The sequence below is a fragment of the Mytilus trossulus genome, chromosome 3, assembly GCF_036588685.1.
Source record: "Mytilus trossulus isolate FHL-02 chromosome 3, PNRI_Mtr1.1.1.hap1, whole genome shotgun sequence".
Lineage (NCBI taxonomy): Eukaryota > Metazoa > Mollusca > Bivalvia > Mytilida > Mytilidae > Mytilus > Mytilus trossulus.
The window spans coordinates 34919052-34944094 of NC_086375.1; the positions used below are offsets into that span (position 1 = coordinate 34919052).

The window sequence follows — 25043 nt, forward strand, 5'->3', positions numbered from 1 at the left end:
AACGCTGCTTAAACTTAAGCTTTATTTAAGGCCTTATTGAAACCTCAATTGAATTGCTAAACTTTTATATGGATATTGTTCATGCTTTCAGCTTGAACAATTCAATTACTCATTTATTGTCACATTTTATTCACTGGCAAATATGTGATAGTACTAACCTTAAAATTTTGATCTTTTAGCCTAAAAAGTACATATTTTGAGGGAGTTAGAGGTATAAATGGACCCAAAGGGATCTTGTTATGAACACAAAAAGATACATTGTGGTTTTCTTCATCCTCATCTTCATTATCAAGGTGTATCAGTATTTAAATGCAGAGTAGATAAATATTTAATCATTTATAGGAGAATTTATTGCTGTACACTATGTTTTTTCATAACTTGGCGTGATTTGTATGTTTGGACAAAATTTTGAACAAATCGGTGTAGACTTCGTTTTGATTTATACCTAATTTCTCTCAAACTAATAAGCTGATTAAAATTATTAAAAGTTTGGCAGTAGGGTTTGTTAATTTAGTGATCAAAGTGAGTGAAATACATGTATAACGACTGAATTATTTGGATAAGGAAGCTGCAGCTTGCTACATCACCAAAATCTTGTGTTGTCTTACTTTAATAATTGTATATAAATGGTGTTAAACATATATTTTGATTTGACTGTTGTAATGTTCTTATAGACATTTTATCCCTTGAAGTATGTAAAATACTTATTTTCATGTGAATAAAAATTTGATCCCTCCACTTTGAATTTATAAAAAAAATTGAACCCCCCCTTTCCAGATACAGAAAAAAACTTGATCCCCCTGTATTTTGACCAGCCCCCCCCCTTTCCAGATAAAAAATGATCGATATGTCTCGCTAAAGTTGAAGGCTCGACAAAAACGTAATCAGAATCAGGTGAACCATATGTGAAGAAATTGTATGAATCACATACACCATACATTAGGAATCTCTTATCATTTTTGTACAAAACGTTGTTGAAAAATTCATGTGATTGTAATGTTTTTTTGTTTTCAGCAGTCTTATTCATTAAAAACTTACCCTCACAATGTAATTCTTGTCCAGAACCATATATTTGTACTGTTTCCTTCTCTTCAACTATCTAGGTGCCCTCCCACTGTGCCATTAGAACATTTAATGGCTGAAGGACAAAGTTCTACACAGCTTACATGTATAAACACAAAATAAAACAACTAGATGTAAGACGATGTGGTATATGTGCCATCCAAGTCACAATTTGTAAAAGTAAACAATTATAGGTCCCAATACGGGCTTCATAGAAATCCATACACTTTAACTCAAGTTATTGTCTGTAAACTAGAAAAATGCTTCTTTTTGGCCCCTTATTCCTACATATTCAGAAAAATTAACTGATTTCCAGCCTTCCCTGTGCTATATGGAAACTTGTAGTACAATGTCAGAAACATCCTTACAGTTACACACAAGTTATTGTCTTGAAACTAGAAAAATGCTTGTTTTTTGGCCCCTTATGGCCTTAATTCCTAGACTGTTTGCCCAATAACCCCTTAAAGTAAATACCAACCTTCTACTTATGGCATTAACATTTTGGTACAATAGCAGAACAATTGAAATACTAATACACAACTTCTTGTACTGAACTAGATAAATGCTGTTTTTGGCCCCTAATTGCTAAACCTTTGGGACCATAAGACCCAAAATCATTCCCATGCTTCCTTCTGTGGTTATGAACATTGTGTTAAAATTTTATTGATTTCTTTTTACTTATTCAAAAGTTATAATCTGGAAACAATCCGTCTTTAAACGACGCTGACGACGATGTGATACCAAGATACAACCAAATTTTTCTTAATTTTTGTGATCGTATAAAAATGAGAAACACTTAAGAACCAAATAAACAAAAAACAACCACTAAACATCAGGATCCTGACTTAGGCTAGGTGCAAACAAATGCAGCGAGTTTAAAAGTTTCAATACTTTTCTGTTATAAATTCAATACCATATATTAAACCTCTAATTCTTCATATAACACTAGCAGGGAAAGGCAGCAGTGCTGTTGTTTTTTATTGTACATAATTAATATACCGGAAGCAGTTACATAAAAGTATATCATAGTGTACTCAATTCTGAATGCTGTATCCCTATTTTTGACATTTTTACCCATTGTATCTGTTTTGTTCTCACATGGTTGTCAATGTAATGGAATTTGATGTGACTGTCATATAAGTGAGAGTATTAGCTAGCTATAAACCAGGTTATATCCACCATTTTCTACATTAGAAAATGCCTGTAACAAGTCAGGAATATGACAGTTGTTATCCATTCCTTTGATGTGATTGAGCTTTTGATTTTGTCATTTGATAAGGGACTTTCCTTTTTGAATTTTCTTGGGGTTCAGTATTTTTGTGATTTTTCTTTTTCTTCTACTCACAAATATACTTTTAAACAATGAAATAAACTGCTTAAATTAATGATAAATTACAAATGTAGTGAGGTTGTTTCATGAGCTGTGTGGAGTTGTAAAAAGTTGGGAGCTAATTTATTCAGTTATGTCACATATATTATTTATAATAAATGAGTTCTCTAATGTGTTTAATATATTTTTTATGCTTCCTTCCATAAGTCTGTTTAATGAAATAAGAATAATCAAATGACTAGTTATGTAAAGACTTACAGAAATCATAAGCACCCTTTTAATGAACATTTTGTGACTACGAACTGGAAAATACTAGTCACAGTAATCCCCTTTTTGTTATCTTAAATAAAGGAACAGAAATTCTTTAAAAAATTATCTGTATTAACTTTTTTCTATTTGGATGCTGTCTCATTGAATCTATTATTTTAACCTTCATGGTCTTGAGCGTGTGTGATTCATTACATTCTGGTTAAACTAAAGAATCAAAGTATGTGTGTTTCAGTACAAAGAATCAAAGAGTAAGAGTAAAGACTGTTTAAAAAGCTTTATACAGTCAGAATAATATGTCAGAATAATGTGTCACATCTTCCTGCATAAAGTTACCTTGTGAACTAGCACCTAAAATACCTGGGTAGTAAAACTTAGAAGATTTGGTAGTAGTGCAAATGAGACAACACTCCATCCAAGTCGCAATTTGTAAAAGTAAACCATTATGGGCCAAAGTGCAGCCTTCAATAGAGCCTTGGCTCACATCAAACAGAATGTTGGCTTTATATATAGCAGGGTTGATATTCGTATGGTATTTTCAAATCTGTTCTCCTGAATATGTATTTAATTTGCCATTAGTTGTTAGCCATTCATCATCATTGTTGAAGCTCATCATGAAATGCCAAAATTGTGATAAACTGTAATCTTTAAGAACTCATTATTTTATTTTAAACATTTTAATTATACATTTGCCCTACAAATATAGAATATATAATACTTTGTTAATGAAATTAAGAAAAGTTATTTGATACTTTTATTTTATTTTCATGAAATTGCAAGTTCCTTTCCAAGAACTTGATACAAAAAACAAATGATTGCTAAAACATGAAAGACAGAGTTAAACTCTTGAGAATACTTTTTTGACATTTTTTATCTTTCAACAATGTTATCATTTAACAAAACAATCCATACATATTTTCCTAAATATGCATTTAAACAAAAAACTGACAAAATTTAACTATAATTTCAAAATGACATAAAAAGAAATAAGATAATTCATTTCCCACATGGTTGAAATCATAATTCTTTAACAGAATATCAATGAAAATGAAAAATTGACAATCCCATATATCAAAACTTCCCTCAAAATGATACAAATGAGTATTTTCTAATATATAAAACATTCATCATCAATTATTAAACGTACATCTTCATGTATGGAATTAAGATTATATACAGATGTCTTTGTTTATGACTAGAGTAATAAAAATAGAAAAAATATAAACATATTAAAATATGAACAAACAACTATCTTAGACCTCAATATCGTCTGCAAAGGAATTCAGTAAAACTTTAACGGTAGTTTTCAGCAATCTGTTGAATTATACATTGATTTTTGCTCCTATAACTCTATATAGTTATACTTATGAATTAAAACTCAACAGAATTTATTTCTTTCCCTCCATTACAATAATGTTAAACAAAAAGCCCCTCTGCTACAGTGAATTTAAAATATTCAACAGATTATTGGTGCTTCATCATTGATTGACCAATTCCTTTCACACAACAGAACCTTTAAATTCAACAAGTTTCTATATCACAATCTGAACAATTCTGTACTCCAAAATAAGATCATCTCTTCTACAAGGTCACTGAGACCTTGACCTGAACATAATCATTGAAGCAAAGCAGGAATGTTGGTACTTATTACATCACCATAGTGATTTCTGATCATGGTACATTACAGAACTTAGGAATATTGATCAGTAATCTTCTTTTTGATACAAAGCCGCCACTTTTTCTTGATGTCTCCCTGTCTCTATGTGTATCGCTAACAGCTGTGGTGTGTGCCACGTCATTTCACAGATCTCACATGTGATAGGTTCTCTCTTTGTGAAGCTGAAAATAAACAACAATATCTGGCATAAACTGTCTATTTTGTTATTACTTATATTAGTTGATATTTGCTTAACGTTAAGTGGCAAACATTTTATGCATTTTCAGAATGATAGATAAAAAATAACTAAATGTTCAGTGAAATGTAATGAAAGAACAGACTAAAAATAACTGTTAATTGTTTTTGAAGACCTGGTGGGTGCCTTTTAAAAAAAAAAAAAAATTTACAATACAGTGGATTCATTAATTTTCATGTATTTAGGAAAAGTTGGATTTTTGTAAATATTGAACTTTGCGGTTTTGTCAAAGTCTGCAAAATAGTTTATTTTGACTTCGTTGAACATCTAAATTCATGGTTTTACTAAAATCTTTATTGCTGATAATTAAACACAAGAAATCAACTCACTCTTTTGAAGCTTTTTTCAACCATTGTGCATGTTCTTTCAAATATTCGGGACTAGATTTATCCACATAGACCTCTTCCTCCAACATTTGAGCTTTGTGTAGGTTAAGGAGATGTGGGGCATCAGCAGGGGTTCCTTCTAATGACGTCTCTATCAAATCATCTGGATCCACCTAAAAATATTATTATATTGATTATTGTGCACATCACTTCAGATCCAACAGCAGTATAACCAAGATCACAATAGTTTAAAAACGGCAAACAAATTCAATTATCTTGTCAAACATTTTTTTATATGACCGCAAAAATTAAAAAAAATTTCGTGGTATATTGCTATCCCGTTGGCGTCGTCGTCCGAATACTTTCAGTTTTCACACTCTAACTTTAGTAAAAGTGAATAGAAATCTATGAAATTTTAACACAAGGTTTATGACTACAAAAGGAAGGTTGGGATTGATTTTGGGAGTTTTGATCCCAACATTTTAAGAATTAGGGGCCAAAAAGGGCCCAAATAAGCATTTTCTTGGTTTTCGCACAATAACTTTAGTTTAAGTAAACAGAAATCAATGAAATTTGAACACAAGGTTTATGACCACAAAAGGAAGGTTGGTATTGATTTTGGGAGTTGAGGTCTCAACAGTTTAGGAATTAGGGACCAAAAAAGGGCCCAAATAAGCATTTTTCTTTCGTTTTCCCACCATAACTTTAGTATAAGTAAATAGAAATCTATGAAATTTAAACACAAGGTTTATGACCATAAAAGGAAGGTTGGTATTGATTTTGGGAGTTTTGGTCCCAACAGTTTAGGAATAAGGGGTCCAAAGGGTCCAAAATTAAACTTAGTTTGATTTTAACAAAAATTGAATTCTTGGGGTTCTTTGATATGCTGAATCCAAACATGTACCTAGATTTTTGATTATGGGCCCAGTTTTCAAGTTGGTCCAAATCAGGATCCAAAATTATTATATTAAGTATTGTGCAATAGCAAGAAATTTTCAATTGCACAGTACTCAGCAATAACAAGAAATCTTCAATTGCACAGTATTGTGCAATAGTAAGAAATTTTCAATTGCACAGTATTGCGCAATAGCAAGAAATCTTCAATTGCACAGTATTGTGCAATAGCAAGTATTTTCAATTGCACAGTATTGTGCAATAGCAAGAAATATCTAATTGCACAATAGCAAGAAATTTCAATTGGAGTTATCTTTCTTTGTCCAAAATAGTAGTTGAATCAACTTAAATCATTGTTTTATACAATATACAATGTATATTCACTTTTACTACCAACTGATAAATTAAAACAATCTTTAAATGAGTAATTATTGTTGCAAACTCCATTAGAAATTTGAATTGAGATCAGTTTTGGAATAAAGGAAAAGGGGATGTGCAAAAAAAAATTGAGGGGGGGGGGGAGGGGGGGTTCAATTTTTCTCATTTGAAATTTCTTCAAACATTTTTTGAGAGGATTAATATTCAACAGCATAGTGAATTGCTCAAAGGCAAAACAAAAATTTTAAGTTTATTAGACCACATTCATTCTGTGTCAGAAACCTATGCTGTGTCAACTATTTAATCACAATCCAAATTTAGAGCTGAATCCAGCTTGAATGTTGTCCATACTTGCCCCAACCTTTCAGGGTTCAACCTCTGCGGTCGTATAAAGCTGCACCCTGCGGAGCATCTGGTTTTATATTTTGATAGAAACTACTCTATCTTTTGGTGGTATTAAATGAATTAGTGCAAATAAAAATGCTTGAATAATGCAATATTAGGTAATTATATAGAATTTTTCTCATAAAAATATGAAAACTATATACTTATATACTGTTTAAAAGTGGTATTCCTTTTGCGTTCTTGGATTTGTTAAGTGCATTTAGGAAATTTGCTGAAAGAATTGTTAGGTTGTCTCAAAGAAACTATATAACACATAGAAAAGTCATCATCTAGAAAATTAAATAATTACTGTTAAGTATTCACTTCAAGTGAAGAAATTTTTCAACAAACTTTTTTCCTATGTGAAAACAAATCCATGTTTTGTAAACAACCTGTCATGACTGAAATTTATTCAATAAAATGTGTTGATGTATCACTGAAATGATTTGAAGATTAACATTTATCAATCTTGACTTTTACTAAGTACCTGAACTCTTTGTCATATCATTAACGATTACTGTTAATGTGGTTTGAATTTGAATAAAATGTATTTATAATGGACTGGTCTCTCTGGAACATACCATTCCCAGTTTAACTAATCAAAATGGAATGAGCTGTTTTTTCAGTCAAATTTTGAAGAAATATACCTGTTTTTGATAATGAACTTGACTTCTATTATAGGGTTTACCATTTGAATCTAAATTTCACCTGTTTCAGAATGATATTTCCCAATTTTATGACAAGATATAGGGATATATATGACCCAAACCCAGGGCAGAATAATAAGATATGTTTACGTCTTTGGAAGCAAGAATGTTGCATTTTGGGAATGTGTAAATTGATGAAATATCACAGGAAATAAAAAGCTTGCAACAAATTTGTTCAAATCCACTTTAAAATTTACAAAAAGCATATCCATTCATAAATATCTAAAATGTAATCAAAATTATTGATTTACATTATTGAACAAACTTTAATTAACAAAGGGATAAGCATTTGGGAATCAGTATATTAATAGTCCACATTATTTGCACTTAAATGCAGTCCTTTTAAATCCTTTTTAGTTCTCTAAAGAGCTAGCACTTATTATGACCATGTATAAGATACACCTCACAATAATTTGCCTTTATGTTAACGATTGACAACACCAGATATAAAACTTTTCAGGTCAAAATCAATCATAAAATGTAGAAATATCAAATCCTTGCAAGCAACTTAACAACATGACATCAGGAGCACTGTTGTATCCTGCTGGATAACAGATAAGTAGCGTATAAATCAATTCTTTATCAGTAACATACCTGATTCCAGGAATATGGGTTGTTGTAATTGACAGGATCAACACGCTCTCTTTTCTTATATACAACTCTACAAATAGATAATATATTTTATATATGTAGATAAACCTCGTAATTCTTATACCTATATATGATGTGTGTGATAGTGAACAGTCAGTTTGACTTGACCTTAAATCCGAAATTTCCTTTGACACAAGAACTAGAGGCTCTAAAGAGCCTGTGTCGCTCACCTTGGTCTATGTGAATATCAAACAAAGGAAGCAGATGGATTCATGACAAAATTGTGTTTTGGTGATGGTGATATGTTTGAACATTTTGTTTTTTGTTGTCTAAATGTACTTTAATCATTCTAATCATTGTCTGTGCTTTATTTTGTAATTCATTCATTTGATTGTATAGCTCAAATTTTGGGCACCATGATTGGTTAATAAAAAAATTATCTATTATCTGTTATCTTACTTTACTGAACATTCTTGCTGCTTACAATTATCACTATCTATAATGAACTTGGCCCAGTAGTTTCTGTGGAAAATGTTACCGGTAGTAAAAATTTACAAATTTTATGGAAATTGTTTAAAATTGACTATAAAGGACAATAACTCCTTAGGGGGTCAATTGACCATTTTGGTCATGCTGACTTATTTGTAAATCTTACTTTGCTGAACATTATTGCTGTTTACAGTTTATCTCTATCTATAATAATATTCAAGATAATAACCAAAAACAGCAAAATTTCCCTAAAATTACCAATTCAGGGGCAGCAACCCAACAACGGGTTGTCCGATTCATCTGAAAATTTCAGGGCAGATAGATCTTGACCTAATAAACAATTTTACCTCATTTCAGATTTGCTCTAAATGCTTTGGTTTTTGAGTTATAAGCCAAAAACTGCATTTTACCCCTATGTTCTATTTTGAGCCATGGCAGCCATCTTGGTTGGTTTGGCGGATCACGCCACACATTTTTAAAATTAAATACCCCAATGATGATTGTGGCCAAGTTTGTTTTAATTTGGCCCAGTAGTTTCAGAGGAGAAGATTTTTGTAAACGTTAACGACGACGGACGCCAAGTGATGAGAAAACCACACTTGGCACTTCGGGCCAGGTGAGCTAAAAAGCGAAATCATCAATATAAAGAGTTATATATTGTTTTTTTAATAACATTGGTGTAAGTTACTCAAGCAATTATAATGGATGAAAGATTTATGTCATGAATGTTTAAAGCACAAAATATGTAACCAACATAAATCTAAAGAAATCACTGACAAATAGCATTTGTAAGTACAGTTAACTCTCGTTGTCTCGAACTCGGTTGACTCGAAATTTCGGATGAGTCGAAGTTTTCACGTGGTCCCGAACTTTGTTCCATATAAATGTATGTAATTCGACTCCTGATGAGTCGAAATTGGATGTGTCGAAATTTCGGTTGAGTCGAACTAAATTTACGATCCCAAGGTTAACAAAACCATTCAAAATTCATTATTTATCTCGAACTAATACATATGTCAAAACATGACCTCCGGCATTTAAATGGATTGAAGAGTTAATCTGACAATACACGTGTAATTAAATTTCCAGTCACTGACCACTGTATTGATTTATGACATGCTGTTTCCACGAGTGTTTACCTAAGATTATCTTATATAGAATTTTTATAAATAATGAGTGATATATTGTTTATGTTCATGAAAAAGTATTTAAAATGTTTACAAAACAATTAATTGTGATTTACACTAATGAGCTTGGGTGTGTATAAAGTAAGGATTATGATTTCCGTTGATGATCACCTAAAAATTACTCAATCGGCGTCTTTAATCTTGTTGTATTTTCTTTTATTAAAAGGAAGAGTGAGATAAAACAAAATGAAGAGGAATTTAAATTTTTTAAAGTCTTTTGTATCCGAGAATAAACAATTTTGTGAACTTTAAACAACCTGAATAACGAAACTATCGATTGGAAATTACTCTCTCGGATAAAAGCCATAGGAAACAATTGTAACTGAAACAATTGAATAAGTAAAACAATGTTATTATAATAACGAAAGACCATGACATACAAATACATCGATCTGATACCAGAATATCGATCCCCTTCCCATATTCACCCTGATTTATTTTAGCTTTACCATGCTAGGCAACTTGTCGGCAAGAGTTGTGTCCCTTGTTCAGTCAAACTTCCGGTTTTCGTTTGAGTCGAACTATGTGTATCTCGAAATATTTCTCCGGTCCGGCTGACTTCGAGATAACGAGAGTCGACTGTATTTATTTTGAGAAACAATTAAACAAGGCTGTGAGTCAAGATAATTCAACTTACTCCAAAAGTTTTTTCCTTGCAGCTTCCTGTATTTTATAGATAGCATCAGGTCCCCATGCTGATACCTTCTCTTCATTACCTATAGCCAGGTTTATGGCTGATCTTACACCATTTATCTGAAATTGTACATGATAATCATTTGTTTTTAAAGTTTAATTAGTTTATAGTAAAATATTGTTTTGACTTTTTGTTTATATGATTGTTGGTTAACTGAAATCTTTAATTGTATGAAATACTTACAGACATTTAAAAACATAATCTCACATTTGGTTGATATTCCAAAATAATAATATTAAAGGCACATACAAATTTTGAATTTACATGGAGGTATATGTTTTTTAAAGCAGGGGTATAATTATTTTTAAACAGGCTAGACACAGTGGTTAACATCTACTTTTACATTATACAGCTAATTTCCTTATGGATGTAGACTGTAGAGCAAGACTTTGGATAGCTGGTTTACTTTGTTTGTATAATGTACAATTATATTTGGAAAACATCCAATTAAATTTAAATATAATATATACAAGTTTAACTATGCCTATACATATTGTTTGAAAATGTCAATCTTAATTACAAAGCTTGAATAAAATTTATACAAACAAAGCAAGCATGCCAACCAAAGTTTTACTCTACAAGCATTAGGAAATTAGCTGTAATTGTCAACATAGTTTTACTACTTATTCTTCCAGTTTACCTGTGAGATGTCTTTGTTGTCTATTTCAACATCAAATGTGATTTCCATGTCATGTTCAGGGAATAGTGAGTGTCTCTGATCTCTGTCCACACCAAGTCCACAAATACAACCAATATACCTTTTGTTTTCTCTGTCTCTCCTTAACAAAATTAATAAAGTTAATATCAAATCACTTGCTGTAGGTGACCTAAATATGAAAATTTCACCTCACAAGCTTATTGTAGGCTATGGGAAACTGGTCTGCAGCAATATCTTGCACTACCTTATTTGTCTATTTGAGTCTAATGCACAGCAATTACAGAAAAAAAATTCTTTAATATTCCTGGATTGAAGAATATTTGTATTTTCTTGGATATTAATTTTTGTGGTTTTACAAAATCAGCATTCAAAAATATAAAGAATGAGAAGTTAGTTGAACATTTGAATTTGGGTTTTATTTTTATCCATGAAATATATTAAAATATGTACCCCATGAATAATAATGAATCCACAATAATCAAAAGGAAACCAAGAATCAAAACAACAACTATTGTTACACAAAATATTGACCATAACAGGTAAGTTCCCTTAGCAGCTGATTTTTAAATTTACCTTAATTCTGCTACAGGACAGAACAAGAGTGATATTATAGATGGCAGACCAGAAATGGCAGGCATTATTGTAGTATCCCTAGCCATCATTGTAGATCCTGCAGGATTCAGACCTACAAACCCTGATACCATTAATCTGTCATAGCGATCCTGAGGTTCATTGTCAATAGCAACAGAGTTCACACTATCTGGGTCAGTCTTCACAGATCTAAAATATGAAGTGATAGTGTTAGTTGCTTACAGGTTCATTCAGATATAAAATCTTCAATGAAAAGGATTTTTCAAATGTAACTTATGAAAGAAAGAAAAGTCATATAAAACTTAAAAAATGAAGTAGTATTAGTAGTTTCTAATCTTTACAGTGAAATATTGAAATATCCTGTGATATAGGCATCTCTATGCACTCCTAATATCAAACAAGCCAGAGATTAACAAATGAAGTAACACTATTTGTGTGAAGTTAGCAGGGTTATGTCTTATTTACATTTATATACGCAAAACTTTCTTTTTTCAATAAATGCCATGTGACAGTAACTGGTCTTCACCAAGTATAACATATAACAAGAAAAATAGAATTCGACCACTTACATGTTTTTTTAATATTTGTACACTCAAAACAGTTAAATATTAATATTTAAAGCGTGAGAGTATTGTAATACACAAGTTTAAGTGGTGGAATCTGGTTAGAGGATTTTTAACCTTCCTTTTCCAAAGATTTGCAGAAAGTTGTGTTCTTTAAATGTGATGTCATAAGGCATGGGTCGTCTTATTTCATGATGTCACAATTGGAAAAATTCAGAAGAAACCTAGAAAATTTGACATCATAATTAAATTTTGACCAATTATTGCTGAGAACAGATATTTCACTAGAGAGGAGAAATGTTTTTCTCACACACCAATCAAAAAGGGAAAATAGCAATACATAATAGACATTACCTTAATCTTCCAACATTGGTCAAACTGTTAAACATCATTTCATAAGGATTGTGTGGTCCATTTAACTTTTGCTATAAAAGTAAAGATTACAGAATGATTATCTGATTAAACCAACATGAAGTTCACAGAAAAATATCAAAATAATTGACAGAATGTATCTTACTAATGAATATTTACTATCGTAAAATAATTTAATCAGTAATTTGAGTATAAAATGTATCAATCTACCTCTAGGTTAGTACGAAAAAAAGTATTGGTTAGGCTGAATAGAAATTTTGTCTGACAGGGATTATTAGTAGGGAGCCCAATCAACAAATTTTATCGATTTGCCTTAACGGAATAACATACGGCTATATTTTATATCCTTGTAAAGAGGAGAACAAGCCTCATCGAAATAGCGTTGTCGTCGTTGTCTGCCTTGGTCACAGTTTTTTTTAATCAGGGTCAAAGGTCAAAGCAAAAAATCAAGAAAACTGCACAGTCACAGTTTAGATAGCTAGTTTCGCCTACATATATGCGTTTGGAGGAAAATAAAAACAACTAATTTAGAGAAAAATATCTTATGTATCTATATTTAGAACTAATTTTATATTTTTATCGCCAAAAATGACTATAAATTGACTTTTTTGCATATAGGGTGCAAATTTGAAATTTTTGAATAGCTGTTCAATAACAGTGACTGACCTTGACCTATTTCAATTTCTAAATTTGATTTTTTTGTATTAAATTCGCTACAAGTACGATCTAAAGATATTTTTTAGATCTTAACTTTAATCATTTGTCGAAAAAAAAATGTGATTTTCACGTCTTTTGATAGTAAGGTGTTCGTCAATTTCAAGGTAAAAATCAAATTTCTGTTATTGTGTGTTAAAGAGTATAAATAAATGATTTGTTTCAAAATTAACATCACATTTGGTTGAATATAAAGCTCTGTGTATAGCTTTGCTTTACAGAAGTAAAAATTACTGCAAACAGAGAAAAAGGGGGAGAGGAAAAAGTTTTGAAAACAAAACAGGTATTAGAAACCCTATCCTACATATACAAATGACTAAACAAGCAACAATTGGCTATAATGTTTACAAGTATTCCAAAAATATAATGATGGAGAGGGTTATGTTCAGCATTTATGTTTTTTTACAAACAATTGCAAACAAAAAAGGCGTGAGAAACCAAAGGAACATTAAAAACTTATAAACTGAAGATAGGCAGACTTCAGCATGGCAAAACACGAAAAAGAAAAACAAATGCAAATAGAAAATTATGATCGAGGCTAGTATTACCTACACTACATTTGATGGTCTCCTGTAGTTCCCCGGCCAACGTCAAAGAACATATAGCAGGTTTTTTTATTATTTTTTTTTACATATCTTTCCCCACTAGATAGATTATTACTATATTTCCCACGATTTCAAAATTGAGAAGATGTTCTATGTATTGTTTAGAAAATATAATGAACTGCGTTATCTTCATTCAATTGCTAACAATGATTTATAAGACACATACAGAAAAATGAAATCTTATACTTCGTCGTCATCAATTTGTCTAACTACAACCACACGAGTATTTACATTTTGACATATGTCATTTGCCTGACACGGGCATACATCTATACATGATAGATTTTGATCAATGCAAATGAAACCCTTTGAAAACACAGAATTCCCCTTACAAGTAGAAACTAAATCTTGCAGAAATTCAGATGACATATGACCTTCGAGATAGAAAGGAACAAGTCATTGCCCATTTTGAAGAGGGGAATGCTAAGGTGTAGTTCTGCTACACGGGAAGACATAAAATTTACGTCTGGAGTGAAACTATTATTACATATTGTTTAAAAGTAGATTCACAAGGTGGAAGTTTGACAAGGGAGAAATTTTAAATTGTAGCCAATTTTACGCTCAAATTGTTTAGGTCGCAGTGATCTATTTTTAGTTTGACTTGAGATCATTCAACCTGACTACAAGATCATCGATCTGCATCTATAGGTTCAGCAATGTCACAATAAGAAAGGTTTGACAAATCAGTAAAATCATCTGGGCTGTCCTCAAGACTAAAACACAGTGCGCTTACTGATCCTAAACAGGGTCCAATACGTTGTATTGCATCATGTAACAGCACATGTGGTAGAAAGTTACATATGGCAAACCCGAGACTTTTACATATTTCGTGGACAGGTTTATAGTAGTTGTCAATTGTTTATGTAATTTATACGTGTTTCTCATTTCTCGTTTTTTATATCGATTAGACCGTTGTTTTTTTCCGTTTGAATGGTTTTACACTAGTAATTTTGGGGCTCTTTATAGCTTGTTGTTCGGTGTGAGCCAAGGCTCCGTGTTGAAGGCCGTACATTGACCTATAATGGTTTACTTTTTTAAATTGTTATTTGCACAGAGAGTTGTCTCATTGGCACTCACACCACATCTTCCTATATTTATATAGATGTGAAAATCTTGTATTCAAGTAATAGTGTCTGTTTGAAACCATAGCTCATGTGTATGCTGCGTGGAGTGGATGTAAAGAACGCATAAGATTAGAACATCTGTATCTAGTGATTTGTTATTATCCTACCCTTGATTCTTTTCACACCTATCTCTTTGTCTACATGAATAGCATGCATATGTAAAATCATGCGAGTATCTACTTCATCGGGCGTACAAAATAATTCTTAAAACCTAAATACTATTTCTGAGCTGATTTAGGGTCCTTTGAAGTGCTAGCTGGAATATGACTTTCTCATGTTTCATAGCAACTGTTGATATACTATGATGCTGAACAATCGATTCCCCAAGAAATCTGATTAAGGCCTGCTGGATCTCACTGACTCAAAAAAACTTTTTCCAGGCTGGAATTTGACGACCTTCTATATGTTATGTTCTGAAACACTTTAACAGATTCAAGAACTTCATTCAGCTTTAAAAAAAAACAACTTCAGTTGTGTCTGCTAGTGTAAGATTTGTAGCAAGAATGATGCTACAACATTTTGTAATCATCAGTACGAAAATGGTCTAGGTCTGAAGCATCAGGCAATAAACTCAAATATTTCCGTGCTCCAATAGCCTCGATAAAGCTTTTGTTTGTGCTTATTACTCGATTATTAATAAGCAATTCAGTAAAAGAACCTTGACATACAACACACTTATCCCATTGTATTTTAATGACCTGGTAGTGTAAGCTACAAAACAATTAACGGCATGAGAAAAGGCGTGTTTGAAACAAGGCAGAATTATCACTAAGTTTTAAATTGCTATTTTCTTCTCATCGATTAACATTACACAAAAGATATTTGGCACACATATGAACCATGTGTTATTGATGTAATCAGAGTAAAAATCCTGTGAAAGTAACACGTAATAAATTTTCTTTTGTTCAAAATGTGGTAAATTACAGCTAAAAAAATAGCCATACTAAAATCATGAAATACTTATTTTTAAATTATATAAATCTTTTCATCTTTAATTATATGATAAATTTAATTTTTAAGCTAAATGATGAGTATCATTTGAACAAATAAAATAGAAAGCAATAATTTTATTTTTCTTGTTGAAGATGGTCTGTATGATGAGGTATCTGTGGGTACCCTAAGAAACCACAAAATTTTGAAAAACGTGACCAAGGGAGCATACGACGACATTCATGATTAAAAAATATAATGATTTTCCAATCGTTTGCATATAAATATAGCTGTATGTTATCCGTTAACTTAAACTCGTTAACAAGAAGTCTTTTTCGATACTGGACACCCTACTATATGGCCATATTGGATGACTGACAGGGTCAACTGATTGTGAAAGAAGCTGAATAGTTTGTCTAAAAATAAAAAGTTTGTTAAAGTTTTACCTTCACTGTCCTTCTTCCTTTAGAAGATGCTGGCCGGTTGTTTCCTAATGATACTGAGAACCAATCACTCTGTCTGTCCTTAAATGTTGGTTTCTCTTCTTGCAGAAGTCTACTAGGACTTACAACAGAGTTACTAATAGCTTCCATTTCTCGCTGATCATGATTTTGCTACAGAAAATAAATAGAAATAAACACGTTTTCTTATCCCAATTCATTTTTTGTTATAATTTGATCAGGTATGCTAACATAAATGAAAATAAAGTCAAGGTAATCTTTCATTGCAGATAAGAAAATAGTATTAGATTGTACATATATCAAGAAAATTAAAATACAAACACCTGAAATGTATAAACATTTATTTCTGAAATCATAATATAGTGAATTCTTATGAAAAGTGTATTCAATACATACTACTGGTATACACATATTTTTTTATTGAAACTTAAGATAATTTTCATACCCCTGATGGGAACTTCTAAACTGAGCATTCGGTACAACTTGTAAGTTTAAAGCAAACTTTATTGAAAGTTTGAAATTGATTAAGAACAATATCAGAAAATACATCTTTAATGACCTGATCAATACATGATACACACTTTATGAATTACTTTGCCTATTTTCTAACCATTTATCTCTACTTACTCTTGATAAGTATGTCTCCTCAGCTTCATCTGCAAATCCTTTCTTTATAAGTTCTTTATTGATAGAAAGTTGTATTCCTCTGTCTGGAGACTCCATTAATTCAAGTCTCAATATACCTCCAACAATTGAATATAACTGCAAAAGAAAGTGTTTGTCTTTTTTACCAAGATACATCATTTTCAAATTAAAAGCAACTTTTGAGTAACTTTTCATGTTCAAAAGGTCCAAGATGATAGGTACTTTTGCTGCATATAAGTTACACTGTATGTTAGGGTGCAAGAAACAGTTTGTCTGTACTACATCATATTTTAACATCCTCACTTTTAGCCATAGTTGGGGTTAAAAAGAAATTTGAATTAGGGATGTATTCTTCTGACTTTTCAGTCTCTTTGAAATTTCATTCTGGAATTATTTCAAAAACAATTCATACAAATGGAAAATATCAGTGCAATATTTTGAACCATATTCTTGGAACTAGTTAGGTTGCATGTAGTATTTTATCATAAGAATCATATTTCATTTTAATGAGAGACACATGGAACAGCTTGTTAGAATTCAGTTAAGTATAAAACAAGTTGAAATGCAATTCAAACATCCACAGTATTTATGCAATACAACAGGTTACTTTCCTTGAACACAATGTTTAGGACAACTGTGACAGTTTTCATGTTAGGAATGCTGGTGGGTAAAGTGAAGTCTGTCTGTGATTCTGAACTTCGTAAGTATTTACTTTAAATTCAGAAATTAATTGGTGTATTCATTATTTGATTTTTGAAGAAATTGCAAAATTTATTATTTTTATTTCGAAATAAAAGTTGCCTGCACTTGCATGTATCAAATATCAGAATACATGTATAAGGTTTTCATACAGATGCATTATTCCAAATAATTTCTGAATTTACCGTAATTTTAGCAAATTACAGATTACTTCAGCATTTCAAGAAAGAAAAATAACTGAAGGACCACTTCTATACATGTATGACTAAGTATATTCTGCAACAACTAGTACATTTAAGTATTTTTTTCTATTTGCAGAGAATGGCCTTTTTCAAGATCTCCTTAATATGATGATGAAGATAAAAGGTTTTAGTCCTGGTATGTTCTTTTAACAACATTTGATAAACTAGTTTTGAGCTTTGAATATCAGCAATCAATCTCCATGGAAATAAGATGTGCCAATTTTTAATACAACTGTATATTAAATAACATTGACAATCAAATAGTCGTTCCACATGAACTGACATAATCACAAACTAATGCATGTAAACTAAACAAAGGTTTCAAAGTCAACAGGCCAAAAAATCTAAAAGGAAATGAGATGTGCCAATGTGAATACAACTACATACTAAAGGGGTGGATCCAGCCATTTCAAAAAGGAGGGTATCCCAACTGTATGTCCCCATTCAAATGCATTGATGGGCCAAAAAACAAGGTGGGTTCCAAACACCCCCCTTGGATCCGCCACTGTACTAAATGTCATTAACCTGCCACTTGTGGTTGCCCATTAATTGACCTAATCAAAAGCTAATACATGTAAACTAAGCAAAAGTTTTGAAGTCAATAGACCATAACTGAGTGGGTGTGGCAAAAAAAATCTCTAAAGAAATGACATGTGCCAATGTTTGTACAACTGCATACCAAATATCATTGACCCTTCACTGGTGGTTTCCCATAAACTGACATAATCACAAAGTTGTTCATGTAAACTGAGCAGAAGTTTCAAAGTTAATAGACTATTACTGAGGGGGCGGGGTCACATCATCTCCATGGAAACAAGACATGCAAATCCTTATACAACTGCATACCCAATTTCATTAACCTACCACTAGTGGTTCTCCAAAAACTGACCTAATCATAAATTAATATGTTATTGACATCACCACTTTTTTGATGGAAGAGAAAAAGCATTAGAGAGTATAGCATGCCCATTGAAGTTTGATATCAAATTTCCAGAAGATCAGATTTGTAGAAAATGTGATAAAAAAAAGGGTTTGTTGGATGGAATACAGTTTTTTTTATCAACAATTATAATATACTGATGTATATCACTTAATATTTTAGATCATGCATTGAACTCGACTCAGACTTCTTTTAAACTGAGTTTTACTGTGTGTTTGTTTATTCCAATTTGGCTTAGAGGTATAGGGGGAGGGTTGAGAACTCACAAAATATGTTTAACTGCACCACATGTTTGCTCCTGTCCCAAGTCAGGAGCCTCTGGCTTTTGTAAGTCTTGTATGTTTTTTTTTAAATTTATATGTTTTGGAGTTTAGTATGATGTTCATTTTCACTGAACTGGTACACATTTTTCTTCAGGGGCCAACTGAGGCCTAACTCAAGGTGCAGGATTTTCTCGCTTCATTGAAGACCCATTGGTTGCCTTCAGCTGTTATCTGCTCTTTGGTTGGGTTATTGTCTCTTTGACATATTCCCAATTTCCATTCTCAATTTAATTGAACACTTGATTTTGTCTTGTCCCAGTTTTATGACAAGAAAAATCATTTTTCTTTGCAGAACTTTCCACATGTAAATGCCAGAAGATTGTACCTGCAATTGCTTTCACAGCTTCTTTATCAGCTACTAAATCCATTGGTCCTCTAGAAACAATTAAGTTCAACAAAGTTTGGACCAATGCTGGCAAAGGATATGACCCAAATTCTGGAATTTTTACAGCACCAAAGAAAGGTTACTATCAAATAATTGCAAGAGCAACATCTTATCAAGGAAACAAATTTTTTGCAAATCTATGGAAAAATGATGAAAAGACTGTAGGGTTGTATGCTGGACCAGGCCAGATTACACATTCTGCTAGCATAGTTCTCGAATTAAAGAAAGGAGATCATGTGTTCCTTAAACATCATAACAGCAGTGAGAAAATCTACAGTGATGCCCACCTTTGGAGCATGTTTTCTGGCTTCCTCATATCTGAATAAAATATAAAGCAAATATAACCTTTTCTCTTTTAAACACACCATTACTTCAGGTGACCCGATCTGCTAAACAAACTGTTTATTTTCAATGTTTAAATCATATACATGTTTTCCTGGGCGTTCATTATCACTGAACTAGTATATATTTGTTATGGGGCCAGCTGAAGGACGCCTCCGGGTGCGGGAATTTCTCGCTACATTGAAGACCTGTTGGTGACCTTCTGCTGTTGTTTTTTATTTGGTCGGGTTGTTGTCTCTTTGACACATTCCCCATTTCCATTCTCAATTTTATTTCATTTCAAATGAAGTTTTATTGAATAAAATAAAAGGTTTGGTATGTTTCAGTGAGACAGCATCCCAACAACAAACTAACAGTTCTACAAATGATTCGACGATCAATATGTTTATTTACAATATGTCCATTTCTATAAGTTGATTTAGTGTGAAGTGTAGTGAACAAATATATCAGTGATTATCAAAGATTTGCTATCAACACCAAAAATTTCCCAAAACTATACCTTACTTTAAAGCGAATGTCATAACATCAGAAGGTAAAAAAAAATTCACTTAATTAAAAGTCTATTTATGACTTTTAATTCATTCAACTGTAAACAATTTCTTGGATAAACACCTTAATCACAACTGATTTGAGCAGGACTTTGCCACTTCATCTTTAAATACAAAACATTGCACAGTTTATTACCATTTTTCAGACAAATCTTGTTATATATTCTAATATGACATGCTTCTTTTCCTTTATGAATAAACCCATGCTCTAAATCCAATAAAATTTGTTTGCACATGCGTATATTGACTACTGCAGAATAATGAATTTTGTCAAATTAGCATGCATTTAATGTATTTACTAACTTAAAACACTTCCAAACTCTTAAATGGTGCACATGTTGCTACTAATTCATTTATTATGACTGTAATGTGTTGCCATTCGAAATTGACATATTTGACCTTGTTTAAAGTTGAGAATGAAAATTGGGAATATGCCAAAGAGACAACAACCTTACCAAAGGGCAGAAACAGCCGAAGGCCACCAATGGGTCTCCAATGCAGCAAAAAAATCCAAAAATACAATTCAATTGAAGGGAAACAAATGCAGAGTTCTTATGTAACATGAAGTATAAATAATGGTGTATATATTCATGTATAATAAAATTTTAATCAAAATATAAAAAAATTCAGTATGAAAATAAATTTTTACAAGAAGGGACTAACATTTTATTAGCACACTTAGGAATAAATTTTTTATTTTCTAAAAATATATTGTTTTCATTACCAAACAGTGAGTTAACTGACATTATATCTGCTAGCCAGAGTAGCTAAATCAATTTAGTTTTCAACTTTTCCCTACTAAAAAAAAACAAGAGTTGTTTCCCCTTATACAAAGTTTATTTATTTTAATTTTCAAATTCATTCTGATCTTTAATCATGTTTTAATTTAATGTAAACTTATTACTTCTTACTACCAAATGCAAAATAAAACATGATAATTATCAGCTGATATGTCAATAAACAGGGAATTTGTTTCATTGCTATTTTTATTCTGCGAATAAACTTTAATTAATACTTATACATAAAATTGATTGTCCCCTCAAGATTGTTACAAATCAATTATTCTTCCCAGATATCTCTCATGACTAGTACAAATGAAATACTTTGTTACCAAAATATGAAATAGAAATTACTATTATGTTCATTTCTAATTATCCTTAAGTTTCAATGTAATCCAGAAAATATTTTAGATTTTAACCCTTTAATTCCTTGGCTCATTGAAATTGATAATCATAGGCGAATAGGGGAAAATTTGGTTAATTATTGAGGGAATCACTAAAGCATGATGGGTGCCCCTCAGGTCAGTCTGCGGTCCCCCCTCCCCCTTATGAAAAGTTCTGGATCCGCCACTGATATTTTTCTATTCCTGTAACTCATCTTTAACAATGATTCATATCAACATTCACTATTTAAGAGCCAAAAATATATGGACAGTAAATCATTTATACTGGCAATGTTATGCGACTCCACAAATTTAGGAGTGACTAATTGTTCCAGAAAAATATTTTGTACCAAATTCTTCGAACTAGTTAAGTTGCATGTCATATATAATCAATAAGCATCATATTTCATTTAATGAAAGAAACATATAACAGCTTGTAAGGTTTCAGCTAAGTATAAATATGACTTGAGATGCAAAACAAACATCCAAAGCACTTATCTAATAAAACAGGTTACTTCCCTTGAACACAATGTTTAGGACAACTGTGACAGTTTTCATGTTATTGATGATGATGGTTAAAGTGGAGTCTGCCAGTAATACTGAACTTCGTAAGTACTTAATTAAGACATATTTCAATTTACCTTGATCATTATTAGAAAGAAAATGAAAACTCATACGCAACATTCACAAAATGACTAAATATATTCTGTAACAACTAGTATATAAAGTGCATCTTTTTTGGCAGATAATGGCCTCATTCAAGATCTTCTTAATATGAAGATGAAGATAAAAGGTTCCAGTTCAGGTATGTTTTTTTAAAAGCATTTAATAGATATGTACTGTACTATTTTTGAAACTTTCAATAGCAGTTTTGCATTTTAATTTCATTATTTAGGCACTTTCAGAAATTCAGACCATGCCATAACAGAGGGGTTTTACCTCTATCCATTTTTAAGCGAGTGCATCATCACATCCCATGAAATTATTTATGTCACATTTTTCTCAGTAAATGTAGAAGGATCATATATACAAAATACAGTTATCCCTTTACGCATAAAAAGTTAGTGCATAATTCACTTGCCAAACACTGATTTTTTTTCAAGAAGTCACTGATTCATGAAAATAAGGTCAAAGACAATTGCAAAGAACATATGACAGACGGAAACTTCATAACATTCTGCAACTTTACTTACAGGAAAATGAATAACTCATCACAGTGTAAAACATGCTCAACTGAAGCTTTATACTAAATTGCTAGAAGCTCTGATTTTTCCATTTCATAAGATGGATGGAATACAGATTTTTGTTAAATAGTTCTTATGAAGTGCTGTATATCCTGTAAAAAAAATCTAAAAGAAACAACCTCAGTGACTAAGTGTGGCAACGGTTATATTTCATATACCAATTTGAAATAATTTTTGTTGTTGTTTTAGTTCAATGTACGATAAAGAGTTTAAAAACACCCATCAACTTGACTTTGCCATTGATCCAATTTTCAAACAATAATATTTACATTAGATGTTTGCTTCATTATAATACGTTATTCTGATTGGCTACACTGCAATCTCGCATTATTCCTTAAGCAATTTCATAATTACACAGGTAAAACAAATAAAAACTTGATAAAAATCGTGTTTTCATAATCATAGCTAAAAAATGTAATTATAAGTATTGAATGTTTCTTTTTGTAACTTCATAGGGTTGTAAAAGGGTTGACCGCGGCACATTTTTAAAATGAAGCGCTTCGGTCAACACTTTTACAACCCTATGAAGTTACAAAAAGAAGCATTCAATTCTTAAATAAAAACTCTATATTTACAGAAGTTTCTACCTGTACCTGTCAGAAGAAGGTTATTGCTTTCACAGCTTCTATGTCAGCTCCTAAATCTCTTACTCCTCTAGCAATTGTTAAGTTTGATAAAGTTTGGACCAATGCTGGTCAAGGATATGACACAAATTCTGGATTTTTCACAGCACCAAAGAAAGGGTACTATCAAATAAGCACAACAGTTATGTCTAGTCATGGAAAATATTTTAATGCATCTCTATGGAAAAATGATGAAAAAACTGTAGGATTGTACCCTGGACAAGGTCCTGGTACAGGTTCTGCTGATATTGTACTCGAATTAAAGAAAGGAGATCGTGTGTTTGTTAAACATCATGATAATAAAGGCAGTCAGACAATCTTCAGTAATACGAATCATCACAGCATGTTTTCTGGCTTTCTTATCTCTTAATCAAGCAAGAATTCTATCACCTTTTATCTTACATAATCCAAGTTGCGAAGGTCAGCTGTACTGCTGAAGAAACAGGTTACTTTTATTCTACTCAATTATAAATTGTATACATGTCTTCCCTTCAAAATTAAAATTTTACATGAATAAAAAGATGTGTTGGTTTATTGGGTTAAGTCGTTGAGGCAGCAGCAACCTAACAACACATTTAGAGGTCAAAATAGTCAGGGGTCTTTACTTTGTCAAGTTCTAATTTAACTAATCCAGAAAAGAAGTGAATAAATTGAGCACAGACTACCAAAGATCTGCTACCAACACAGATTTCTATATAAAGAGCTATTAAAGCTGCCAAGGTTAAATTTAAAACATCAAAAGGTTCAAAGTTTAACCTGATGAAAGGGATATGACTTTTAAATCTTGACACTGACTGCAAATTTTTCTAGGAAAAACACCTAATGAAGGTAAATCCAGAAAAGCATGTTGGACAGGATGACTTTTTGTGGATTCACTTGAAGTTCTAGTAACTAAAAGGTGACTTGATTAAGAAAAGTAATATACTAAGCACTATTTCATAATTAAAACATTAGGTTGCAAAGTTCTGCAAAAATTAAGTCAGTTGTTGGGTAAAAAAATGAAAACAAAAACTTTAAAAATGTTATGCCCAGCTTGCAAATTCAATTATCTCCCCTAGGTTTATATTCCTGTGGGTAAAGTTTCATAAATATCCATCATCTGTACTGTTTAGGGGAGTTGAACATTACAAGACACATTGACAGACAGACTGATGAACCTACAGAATGATTTTGATGTTCCTCCAAAGCTTTATTTGCAAAGGGATATAGTGTTACATTAACACAAGAACGTGCAGATTATTATCATTACACTATAGTAGCTTTATACTAACAACCTTTATTTAGCAATGGGCTACCACATGTTCTTTTTTTTATATACACAAATTACTAATTGAGATGTTTATAAAAAGAGTTTTGAGCTAAAACTTGAAAAGTGATTGGTCAATTGCCAATGTATGAGGACAAAGTCTCTTGGATAAGCGAATAAAACAGATGCTTCCTGACCAATTAATTCAGTTATTCAACTTTATCCTGATTTTCAAATGGTTCCAAAAGATTTATTCAACTTAACTGACCAATGAAGTTCTTGGTTCTTTTCCAAACTGCTTATAGCTTTCACTGTCCAGGTTCCATTAGGTCATTTAATTGGTTCCAAACCATTTTCATCAACTTACCTGATCAATGAAATTTTTGTTTATAACTAGGTGTTTA

The 25043-nt window shown here is 31.6% G+C and overlaps 3 protein-coding genes across 3 annotated transcripts in view; 2 read left to right on the plus strand and 1 right to left on the minus strand.

The window, feature by feature from the left end:
- Positions 1-3512: 3512 nt before the first annotated feature.
- LOC134711319 (ATP-dependent RNA helicase TDRD9-like) overlaps positions 3513-25043 on the minus strand; it is a 57456-nt gene continuing 35925 nt past the window's right edge. The window contains exons 29-37 of the mRNA XM_063571856.1: positions 16868-17002; positions 16226-16393; positions 12389-12459; positions 11454-11660; positions 10863-11001; positions 10166-10281; positions 7856-7922; positions 4902-5071; positions 3513-4498 (exon numbers count right to left, since the gene is read on the minus strand). Coding sequence (XP_063427926.1) covers positions 4363-4498; positions 4902-5071; positions 7856-7922; positions 10166-10281; positions 10863-11001; positions 11454-11660; positions 12389-12459; positions 16226-16393; positions 16868-17002 — 1209 coding nt within the window. The 3' untranslated portion in view covers positions 3513-4362. The remainder of the gene's footprint in view (positions 4499-4901; positions 5072-7855; positions 7923-10165; positions 10282-10862; positions 11002-11453; positions 11661-12388; positions 12460-16225; positions 16394-16867; positions 17003-25043) is intronic.
- LOC134711321 (collagen alpha-1(X) chain-like) lies at positions 17488-19807 on the plus strand. Its single transcript, XM_063571859.1, has 3 exons — positions 17488-17585; positions 17903-17962; positions 19382-19807. Exons 1-3 carry the CDS (start codon positions 17507-17509, stop codon positions 19798-19800), a joined length of 558 nt encoding a protein of 185 aa, XP_063427929.1. The 5' UTR covers positions 17488-17506; the 3' UTR covers positions 19801-19807.
- Positions 22026-23763, plus strand: LOC134711322 (complement C1q tumor necrosis factor-related protein 6-like). The gene is made up of 3 exons (XM_063571860.1): positions 22026-22134; positions 22272-22331; positions 23351-23763. Exons 1-3 carry the CDS (start codon positions 22056-22058, stop codon positions 23761-23763), a joined length of 552 nt encoding a protein of 183 aa, XP_063427930.1. The 5' UTR covers positions 22026-22055.

Coding starts and splice junctions, on each gene's coding strand:
- LOC134711321 (XM_063571859.1), top strand. CDS start 17,507: ATGTTTAGGACAACTGTGACAGTTTTCATGTTAGGAATGCTGGTGGGT. Junction 17,586..17,902: donor TGTCTGTGATTCTGAACTTC/GTAAGTATTTAC, acceptor TTCTATTTGCAG/AGAATGGCCTTTTTCAAGAT. Junction 17,963..19,381: donor GATAAAAGGTTTTAGTCCTG/GTATGTTCTTTT, acceptor TTTTCTTTGCAG/AACTTTCCACATGTAAATGC.
- LOC134711322 (XM_063571860.1), top strand. CDS start 22,056: ATGTTTAGGACAACTGTGACAGTTTTCATGTTATTGATGATGATGGTT. Junction 22,135..22,271: donor TGCCAGTAATACTGAACTTC/GTAAGTACTTAA, acceptor CTTTTTTGGCAG/ATAATGGCCTCATTCAAGAT. Junction 22,332..23,350: donor GATAAAAGGTTCCAGTTCAG/GTATGTTTTTTT, acceptor TATTTACAGAAG/TTTCTACCTGTACCTGTCAG.